At 58.0% G+C, this 10440-nt stretch overlaps 2 protein-coding genes and 1 long non-coding RNA gene across 4 annotated transcripts in view; 1 reads left to right on the top strand and 2 right to left on the bottom strand.

Annotated features, from left to right (window-relative positions):
* Position 1: 1 nt before the first annotated feature.
* RSAD1 (radical S-adenosyl methionine domain containing 1) lies at positions 2-2943 on the bottom strand. Its single transcript, XM_082067133.1, has 9 exons — positions 2741-2943; positions 2163-2296; positions 1879-2083; positions 1434-1799; positions 1280-1343; positions 1057-1204; positions 927-981; positions 335-438; positions 2-263 (listed from the first exon to the last, which is right to left on the bottom strand). The coding sequence occupies exons 1-9, from the start codon at positions 2903-2905 to the stop codon at positions 80-82; spliced, it is 1425 nt and encodes a 474-aa protein (XP_081923259.1). The 5' UTR covers positions 2906-2943; the 3' UTR covers positions 2-79.
* Positions 2944-3046: 103 nt separating this feature from the next.
* On the top strand, positions 3047-4758 carry LOC309446929. The gene is made up of 3 exons (XR_014185532.1): positions 3047-3547; positions 3793-3862; positions 4285-4758. It is a non-coding gene; the product is annotated as an uncharacterized lncRNA (long non-coding RNA).
* Positions 4759-5189: 431 nt separating this feature from the next.
* Positions 5190-10440, bottom strand: part of ACSF2 (acyl-CoA synthetase family member 2) — a 32434-nt gene continuing 27183 nt past the window's right edge. Inside the window, exons 11-16 of one of the 2 annotated variants that reach the window (XM_082067100.1) lie at positions 7890-7997; positions 7617-7768; positions 7137-7278; positions 5725-5835; positions 5478-5546; positions 5190-5393 (exon numbers count right to left, since the gene is read on the bottom strand). In XM_082067100.1, coding sequence (XP_081923226.1) covers positions 5343-5393; positions 5478-5546; positions 5725-5835; positions 7137-7278; positions 7617-7768; positions 7890-7997 — 633 coding nt within the window. In that variant the 3' untranslated portion in view covers positions 5190-5342. Of the gene's footprint in view, positions 5394-5477; positions 5547-5724; positions 5901-7136; positions 7279-7616; positions 7769-7889; positions 7998-10440 lie in introns of those variants that run through there. The other variant, XR_014185523.1, reaches the window with a different exon arrangement.

Raw genomic sequence — 10440 nt, 5'->3', positions numbered from 1 at the left:
CTTCCCCGCCAAGCCGTTCCCACGCTCGGGTGTCGCTGTCTCCCAACACCTCGTTCAGCCAGCACAGAGCTTTCGCTTTTTATTCCCCACAGCCACCGCTTACAACTCCCGCGGCCTCCCCACCGGCCCTGTCCCCCGTCGGGCTCCTCCTCGGGGCCCCGCCGCCGGGTGCTGGCGGGGCCCAGCGGCGCTGCAGCTGGCAGAGCAGGTCGGGCAGCAGGGAGTCCAGCAGGGCCAGGCCCCGCGCCGAGCACCGCAGGCCGCTGCGGAAGATGCGGCGGTTGAGCCCCGGCACTGCAGGGGAGCCCTGGTCACCGCGGCCCCCGGGGCTCACCCGCCGTCCAGGAGCAGCCAGCCCTGCTGCTGGAGATCCTGCGCCTCCCCCGGCTCCCCGAACACGGCCTGCAGGCTGAGCTGGGGGGAGAAGTGCCCCCAGCGCTGCGCCCAGGGCACAGAGAGGATCGTTAGCGCTGGTTTGTTAGAAGAGGTTCATTAGCCAGATCGATGCAGGGTTACAGAATCCCAGAATGTCAGGGGTTGGAAGGGACCTGGAAAGCTCATCCAGTGCAATCCCCCCATGGAGCAGGAACACCCAGATGAGGTTACACAGGAAGGTGTCCAGGCGGGTTGGAATGTCTGCACAGAAGGAGACTCCAAAACCCCCCTGGGCCAGGCTCTGCCACCCTCACCAGGAAGTTTCTTCTCATACTTCAGTAGAACCTTCTGTGTTGCAATTTGTACCCATTACCCCTTGTCTTACCATTGGTTGTCACCGAGAAGAGCCTGGCTCCATCCTGTGACACTCACCCTTTACATATTTATAACCACTAATGAGGTCACCCCTCAGTCTCCTCCAAACTAAAGAGAACCAGCTCCCTCAGCCTTTCCTCATAAGGAAGATGAAAACCCCTTGGGTGGTTCCTCACCTCGTGTGTAACGCCCTCATCCGTGCGCAGTCCCAGGGCGAGCAGCTCCTCCAGCCTGCAGGCACATGGCGCGCAGTGGGGCAGCAGGGCAGGGGAGGGGGTGCAGGGTTGGGGCACCCCCCGTACTCACTGCTCCAGGGGACTCAGCACCACCCGCCTCCGGGTGCCATGGCCCTGGCTCCGCACCTCCCGCATCCAGGCGTCGGGCTCCAGCGTCTGCACACGAGCCTCCCGGCTGCAGCCGCCCTCGCCCCGCGGTACGAACCGCCCATGCGCCCCTGCAGTGGTGGGGTTGGGAGTAACAGGGTGCAGGGGACACAGCCAGGCACAATTACCCCGTCACCCTGGCTTACCTGGCCCCACGCCGATGTACTGCTCAGCCCGCCAGTATGAAAGGTTGTGGGTGCTGAGGGCGCCCTGCGGGAGAGTGTTGCCTGGGGTGAGAGGGGCTGAGCCTTCCAGGGGGGGTGACATGGCATGGGGGACATGGCATGGGGAACATCCCACCTTCCTTGCAAAATTGGAGACCTCATAGTGCCTGAAGCCAGCAGCCACCAGCATGGCGCGGGCGGTCTGGTACATGTCAGCCAGCAGGTCCTGGGGGGGAGCGGGCAGGGCCCCCCCCCAGACCTGCGCCGCCAGCGCCGTGCCCCGCTCCAGCGTCAGCTGGTACAGGGAGATGTGGTCATCGCAGAGCCCCAGTGCTGCCGCCAGCCCCCGTGCCCAGGCGTCCTGGCTCTGCCCCGGCAGCCCGAAGAGGAGGTCGATGGAGGTTCGGCCAGGGAAGAGCCCCCGCGCTGCCTCCACAGCCCCCCGCGCCTCCGCCGCCGTGTGCTCCCGGCCCAGCAGCCGCAGCTCAGCATCGTCCAGCGACTGCAGAGGGAGCAGGATGGCAGTGGGAGGCACAGGGGCCCACAAGGGCTGGGATGGGACCAGGGAGAGCCCCTCTCACCTGGACACCGATGGAGAGGCGGTTGATGCCCGCCTCCCTGAAGCCGGCGAGGCGTGCGGGGCTGGTGGAACTGGGGTTGGCCTCCAGCGTCACCTCGGCACCCACGGGGAGGTGGGCAGCCCCCGCCACAGCCTCCAGCACCGCTGCGATGGTGCGGGGACTGGCCAGGCTGGGGGTGCCGCCGCCGAAGAAGACAGAGGTGACACTGTAGGGCAGATGGTGGGCTGGATGTGGGTGGGTGCTGAATGGCCCTGCACTCCCCCTGCATCCCCCCGCACACCCACCTCTGCACCTGGCTGAGGCGGAGCAGGGTACGTGCCTCTTGCACCAGGCAGGCACGCACAGCGGCCTCGTCCACCGTCGGCACCACGTACTTGTTGAAGTTGCAGTAGGAGCAGCGCTTGCGGCAGTAGGGCCACTGCGGGCACAGGGTGCCATGGGGGACCGCTGCACCCCCACCCCGGCACACACCCCACCTTGGGGGGGAGGGGAACTGCCCCAGCCCCATGCACAGGCCCCAGCGCTCCCCACCTGCCCCAGGGCATGAGGTGCACACCCTGCAGATGCCATCTTTCATGTGCAGAGCTTGGGGACTCCCTCAGCACCACCCACACATGCATGGCACGGGGACTACACGTGTGCCCCATGATTTGAGCAAGGCTGGGCTGCCCCCACGCGTGTAGAAGCCCCAGGATCTCACACTCGCCCCCAAGGTGTGTGCAAACTCTGGGTCCCACGTGAGAAATCCCCAGGATCCCTCCCCCATATATGCAAGCCCGGGGTCTCCATGCACCCCCACCCCGTGTGCAACCCCAGGATCCCCGTGCACCCCCCGTGTGCAATCTCAGTGTCCCCCGCTCACGTGCACGTAGAGCGCGGCTGTGGCGGGAGTGGCCGGTTCTGGGACCGGCTCCGGGGCCGCTCCCGACCCAGGACCCGCTCCCGGACCCCGTCCCGGGCCGCCCCCGCCGGGCCGCGCCGCAGCGATCGCCGCCGCCGCCACCGGACGCCACCCCCGTGTCGCCATCGGGCCCCGCGGGCTGCGGCACCGCCCCGGGGCGGCACCGAGTCCCGGCCACCCCCCCGCGGTGGTACGGGGGTGGCGGGGCGCCGAAAGGGAGGTGGGGGGGCTGCAGAGGGGGATGCCAGCCCGGGATGTCGGGGCTGATGTCACCCCCGGTGCCCTACCGGGCACACGGTCCTGATGTGGCTCGGGCACCCCGGGACCTGCCCCCGCATCCCCCGCTGTCCCTCGGGGACTGGAAGAGGGTTTTCCAGCTCAGAGGCTGCTCAGCGCTTCTGAGAGCAGACCCGTGGCAAGTCTGCCCACAGAGTTGTGTAAACCCAGTGCCAACAGTTCCAGACGTTATTTTTTTCATAATTTGTGCTATTAATAACTTGGAGAAGTGAGAAATGCCTATGACAAAGGCCGTGGGCACAGATTCCTGTTTCCAGGCCAGAAGTGGGTAGTCTGGAGTAACCCACCCCTGACGTAACCCTCCCACCCTGGGAAGAGCCCCCAGCTGCCGGGATTTTCCGAGCTGACACCCAGCACTATAAGAGTGGGATGGAGGTGCAGGAAAGGGCAGAAGCCCTGGAGCCTGCCCACAGCCCCACGGACACCGAGGCCACGCTGCCAGCCACGGGGGTCAACCCTTCCTTCCTTCCTGTGAGTATTTGCAGACCAGACTGCACTGCCCCAGGGGGCTGGGACAGCCATGGGACATCTCAGGAGGTGTCCAGGCCAGTGAGGGTTGGATGTACCCCAGGGAACGGGATGGGGATGGCAGGGAAAGCTGTGGTGCAGAAAAAGCTTCCTGGGACACGAGCAGATCTCCAGGGAGCAGGGGTGGGGTGAGGGGGCTCCTGTACCCCCATATTTTGGCTGTGACCGGTGCTCGTTGTGTTTCTCAGGAGCCTGTCTACCCCTGGAAGCCAGAGCCGACTTCACCTTTGCTAATTATCAGCAAACGCCCCCATCATGGTGAGTACGCGAGGCCCTTCTGGGCAGTACAGAGGCTGTGCAGAGAGTAGAGTTATCAAACAGGAACCAGAGAAGCTGCGCTCGCTGCAAACCTGTCCCACACCTGGGTTAGTGCTGCGGGAAGCCAAGGAAGATAAAAAGTCCTTCCGTAGACATCAGACCTAGAGGTCTGCTGTGTCCCCAGGGCCACTGGGTAATGCAGGTGACAGTTTCTCCTTGGGAAGGAGGGTTTATAAGAACCCTAAAACCAGGGAGGAGAGCTGAGTTTTGCTTGCACACATCCCACTTACTCTGGGGTGGGCAGAGGTGAAGCTGGTGGAACACCAGCCCCACAAACAGTTTGGGAACAGTGGAGCAACTTGCTGGAGAGACACCATAGGGAAAGAGTCTGACATGACCCATCCTGTTTGGTTTTCTTTCAGAAAGCAGACACGAACCGTGGTTTGTTATCCACGGGGTCTGCTTCCATGGGTAGAACCCACCATCCAGCTGGGAGATCCGGGACCGAGACCTCGCTGACATTTCACCTCTCTCCCCATTTCACCATTTCCTCCAACCTGCCCGAGGAAGCCCCAGCACGGAGGTGGTGGTCCAGCCACTAGCCCTGCTGGGAAAGGAAGAAGGAAGGAGAGAGCTGGAATGTTGGCAAGAATTGTGAGCAACGTCATCTGCTTCCCAGCTGCGGTGGGACACTTCTGCCGGCGAGGAAGAGGAGCTCTGCTCTTCTCCTTCTCGGCGTAGTGTTTCATGGTTGGGAGGTACCAAATAACTCCCGTAAAATGCTGTCCTGGGTATGCTCTGCTTCACATTGCTGCTGGGACAGGAACTTTGGTATTTATGCAAAATCCTTACTGTCTGTCTTGTCCAAAACTACAAAATAAACTCCACCATGTCTACCTTGGAGAAGTTTCTTTGGGGCTCAGAAGGCTCAGGGGAGGTGTGGGAACAGGGCAAGATTTTCCGGCTAGCTTTAGGGAGCCCCTTCCCATGCAAAGTCTCATTCCCTAAAGCCCATGCCCTTCATTTCAAGTTCATCAGCTGTGTTATATGACCTAGGAGTCTCAGCGACACCCAAGCAGAGAAGGATTCACTTACCTTGGGAAGCCAGGCCAGGTTGTTGTGACTTAAAATACCAGTAAAATACCCACCAGCATCTGTTCAGGCCTGCAAAGTCCTCTGAAATGGCTGCAGCCAAATTGCTCAGGGATGCAAGATTTAAAAACCTTTCTAAGGCCTTTCAGTAACAGGAGAGGACTCCAGAAATAAGCATCCCTTCCTCCCACCGCAGTATTTCTATTGGCAAAGAAACAAACCCAACTGGGAAAAAAAGGCACTCTGTTTTATTAATGAAAAGTGCCATCAGCCTGATGTCAGGGAGAGAAGGTCTCCACTGCATAGCCCAAGGCACAAGTGAAAAGGAGACTCAAAGCTGGCTGCAGCGGGGCTGATTTATCCCCTTTTTTACTCTGCCTTCCCAAGCTCAGAGCTGAAGGTGCTTCTCCATCTGCTCCCTCAACTTGTATTTCTGAATCTGGAATAAAGCACAAAGAGAAGGGGGAGAGACTCAGACAGGAGACAGGACAGGAGGCTCCTGCCCTGCTCCAGCCCCTCTTACCTTGCCCGAGACGGTGAGCGGGTACTGAGCCACAAACACGATGTACCGCGGGATCTTGAAATGGGAGATCTGGGAAGAGAAAAACAATCGCTGCCCAGCCTGCTGGGAACACGTATCTTGCCCAGCTGGTGGTACCCAAGCCAGGGCTGGATCCCCAGTTACTCTAAATCCTGCATTTTCCTCTGCACATCCCCAGCAACTGCTGAGTGGGCTGGTCCAGTGGGGAGCTGAGGACTGGGAGACCCACCTTCCCTTTGCAGAAAGCTTTAATCTCCTCCTCGGTGCAGTCCTGCCCAGCGCACACTCGGATGCAGGCACAGATCTCTTCTCCCATCCGCGAATCCTTCACGCCAACCACCTGGTTGTGACAGAAGGATGGTGTGACCCCTGGGGACATCCCTCTCCTCCCGCAGGGTATTTGTCCTGGAAAAACAGTGCGAGCCCTGACCTGTATCATGGGATGCTGGAGTCATGGCATGGGGCTGTGTAAAGGCAGCTTGAGCTGCTTAACCATCCCACCAGTGCTTTCTAAATGACATGAAGCCCTCATGGAAGGACTTCTCAACCATTTCCTGGAGGAAAGGTGGCAAAACAGGCTGCACATATGGACACCAGCACTTTTCCTCAGTTCTGCAAAGTCACTGGAACGAGGGCTAAGTTAGACCAGCCAGGCAGCAGCTCACCAAGAGTGTTTTATAATTTGGACTTGTTGTCCCTCTGCTTCCCCAAAAAATGGGGCAACACATTTCACAACCAACAGTGAGGCTTAGGAGGCTGCTGCAAGTGCTTTGACAACTCCAGATGAAACAGCGGGAGAGAGATTAAGTTGAATTAAAGGATTATTTGAAACCCTTCTAAAGGCAGCTCCCAGCAGACCGCTGCCTGTGACACCAGGAGATGGGCTTCCCAAGCCTGATCTCTCTCTAAAGTCTGCTCACACTATTTCACAAGAGTCCTACTGTCATTCCCCGCCTTGAACCGGTATCTCAAAATCCTAGAGACGCGTCAATCCTTTTGAGTCCAGAGCAGTGACATAAAGCCCCAGAAACTACATAAACAGGGCTGGTTTGCAACCCATCTGCACCAGGACTGTTCCAAGAAGAGATGCTCGCCTGGCGCAGGCACAGCACTGACTAAATAACTGGTTTATTTATGGGGAGACTTGTCTGGCATGAAACCTGGAGGAGAACAATCCCAGCAGATTGGGAGCAGCTGCTCAATGCTGCAAATCATCGCTGTCTTGTGAAGGGGTGAAACTGAATCTCATTCCTCATCTCCACCGACTCGTTGGAGGAGTCTTTTTGGAATTAGGAGTTTAATAACTAGTTATCAGTAAAAACTGTCCTTCTGGACTGCTTTCCAAGTAGGAATTTCAGAGGGAGCTATGAAAGTGGACAGGGTGTTTAAAAAATGAAGAAAGACAGTCAGTACAGATGTGAAGCTGGTGCACGAGGGGTTTGTTGAACCGATGTACCCCCTGCCAGGAGCTCTGCCTGCCCCTTCCATGCCGTGAGCCTCTCCCTCCTGCTCGCCAACCAATATTACACAAAAAGAGACACGGAAAACAGAGGAAGACACCCAGATCCCAAGCAGCAGTCCCAGCAGCTTTGTGTACACGTTTCCATCGCTGCTCACCCACCCCACCTCCCTCCTGCTCACCTGGACCTCCTCCACCTTGGGATGGGTGTGGAGAAACTGCTCGATTTCTGCTGGGTAGACATTCTCTCCTCCCCGGATAATCATATCCTTGCAACGGCCTATAATTCTGCAGTAGCCATGTTCATCCAGGCTGGCGATGTCCCTGCAAGACACCGCACTCCTGTCCCATCCCTGCTGGGTGGAAGGGCGGCTGATGCTCCCCAACAGCTGCGTCTGGAGGCCAGCTCAGAGTAACCAGAGGGCAGTGGCTGAGATGCTACCACATGGAGGAGATCAAAGAGCTCCTGCTACAGCATCCACACAAACATCAGGGCTTGGGGGAGGTGATTTCTACCACTGCCATGTCACCACACAGCCCCTCCATCGCACCAGACTGTCCCCATCTCCAGGGGCACTTGGCACCAAGGGCTCTGTGCTAAAAGCTGCTCCGGTTTCACAGACAGATCAGAGCGGGAGGAACAGGGCTGTTTCCAGACTCACCCCGTCTTGTACCACCTCTCAGCAGTGATCACTTCGCTCGTCTTGCTGGGGTCATCCCAGTAGCCCAGCATGACACAGTAGCCGCGGATCTGAAGCTCCCCAGGAGTGTTTGGAGGAACAAGCTTCCCTGTTTCTGGATCCTCAATTTTTGCCTGCAGTTTGAGAGAAGAAGGGCTTAGGATGGCATGTCTGGGCCAAAGGTGATGGCATGCCCCAACTCCAGCAGCAGACAGGAAGGATGGGCCAGGATCTGCTTGGGACGGTCATGGTCACCTCTGTGTTGGGCAAGATGCATCCCACCGTCTCGGTTCTCTTGGCAACGCTGTCATCAGGAAATCCCATGAAGGTGACTGGGCTGTTTTCTGTGGTCCCGTAGGCAATCTGCAAACACGAGGAAAAACATGCCTCAAGGGAAAAGGGGACAGGAGAACTCTGGGCACGAGCAAGATGAAGCTAGTGATGAGCACAGGGGAGATCAGGGTGGGAAGAAGATGTTGTCACAGGTCACTCACGCCACAGGCAAGTATTCTGCTCTCCAGACACTCCTGCCAGAGAGTCCTGGAGAGACAGGAGCTAAAGCATCGCTGCATCTGCCTGCCATAGCCTTCCTCACCTCCATCACTATGCTCCAGACGCCCACTCTGACCGTCATGTACTTTTAGACACCTCCAACTACTTTTCTTGGAGGACCCCAGCATTCACCCTCCTCTTTTTTAAGCTACATATCCCCAGACCCTGACCTGTTGGTTCCCTACCGTCTCTCCCAGATGCTGCTCTCACCTCGGTGCTCTTACAGCACTCAGGGTGCTGAGTTCACCTCCTACAGATCAGAGCACATCAGACATCACTTTGGAAAAACCCTGGAGGCAGCAGCTCCTGCGGCAGCCCACGTGTCCCGCGGCACAGCCGCTTGCTCCAGACCCTTTTGTGCAGCCATCAGCTCCCGTAACCATCCTGAAGGCATCACGAGGCTGCACAGCACTCAGCGTTTACAGACCAAAAGCCTCACAGCAGGACAAAAGCTGCTCGCTGCTAAACCTCCCTCACCGCTAATCCCAACGGCGAGCTCTGCGTCACCTCAGCTGAAGGTCACTTCTCCTGGGAGGAAAATTCCAGCTCTTTATGCCGAGGCAGCAGGAGCTGGGCAGGAGATGCTCCAGGCAGCACCGGTGCTGGAATTGCTGCTTCACCTCCAGCTTTGGGAGCTGCGTTCCAGTGGTGGGACGTGCTGAAGCACTGCTTGGGTCTCTCTAACCCATTCAGCCTGTCGTGTCACCAGACACGGGGTTTCTCTCCCACCCACTAATATCACCGTTGGCTGCTTTGCTGGGAGAAAACAGGCTGGGAAAGGGCTGATGCAGGAAGTGTTTGCTTCTTTCTCCTCCACATCTTCAGGCTAACACGTGAGCAGCTCTGACCCACTGCATTGCAACAGGTCCCAGCCATCTTCCTACAGCCTTGGCACTCAGATCTGGGTGATGCTTTTAGAGCAAATACCCGGGTTCTATTGCTGGCTGCCAGGGCACATCTGCACTGTCAGGGCTTCTGCGTGGTGCTCACCAAACTGCAGGCACTACACCTAAAATTCATGAGGGCCTTTGCAAAGGACTGTGACGAAGCATCCTGAAAAAAACATGTATATATCCTGAACAAGCTACACATAATCCTGGTGGGAGCACTTGGCGCTTGCTGCTGCTCGGGTCTGCTGAAGGATCTCACGTTGGGCAGAATTTGTCATCACAGCTGATGCTCTTGTTTGGTTGCACCGGGGTCAGCGTGAATCCAAGCTGGAGATTTGCAGGAGCGTTCTCTGAGCCAGGAACCTGGAGGAGATCATCTCCAGGATGCTGCAGGGACCATCTGGTACAAACCGCTCTGCTAGGAGCCCGGCAGCCTTCAGGCAGCGACTGGAAATGGGCTTCTCCAACCAAACGCAATGATTGCATCGCAGCCAGGGTGGGAACCTGCAGTGTTTAATGCTCAGACAGGATTTTTCTCTCCCACCCACTAATACGAGTCCTGTGGCTGGATCAAATGACTGACGAGACACAAATCCAAGATCTTAAACACTTATTAAAAATGCTAGCGCCTTTGTTTTTTTGTTTTACTCTGCTGGATGAACGGCAAGATTGGTCCCAGGATCCCAGCCAAGTCCCTGGCTCAACCCTTTCTGCCTCTCTGGGTCACGCAGGCAGCTTAATTGGACCCAGCAGCAGGCAGGTCCCTGGCAGGATGATGCTGCGGGTGCTGTGGCTCCCCAGGCTGCTCCAATTGCCTGGCGGGGTGCCCTGGACACCAAGCACCACTGGCCATGCCTTGGCTGGTGGCTTGTGCCCATAAACACCCTCACACACTCAGTGATGGGCTTCCCAACTCAGCCCAGGGAGCAACACAGGTCATGGAATCACAGAATTGGATTGGGAGGGACCTTCCCAGCTCATCCAGTGCCACCCCTGCCATGAGCAGGGACATCTTCACCAGCTCAGTCTGCTCAGAGCCCCGTCCAGCCTGGCCTGGGATGTCTCCAGGGATGGGGCATCCACCGCCTCCCTGGAAACTAACTCTGGGTCTGAACCTCCAGCCTTCAGCCTCCTGCCCCATTGCTGCCCTTCCCAGCAACATGCTCTGCAGCCAGACACCAGGATCTTGATACTGACATTTCCAAGACACTATTTCTCTCTGGGGATAGTTTTTTTCTCCATTTGCAGGCAGAGGCGGTGGCTGGAGCAAGTCCCCGTGCCAGCACTGTTCTCCTTCCCAACCCTCATCTGACACGTGGAGCATCGTCCAACGGCTCCGTCGTCAGCACGAGATGAAATGACAC

This window comes from Streptopelia decaocto, assembly GCF_964273445.1.
Source record: "Streptopelia decaocto genome assembly, chromosome: 16".
NCBI lineage: Eukaryota > Metazoa > Chordata > Aves > Columbiformes > Columbidae > Streptopelia > Streptopelia decaocto.
Note: the sequence above shows the minus strand (reverse complement) of the source record. Positions and strands in the feature narration are given on the sequence as shown.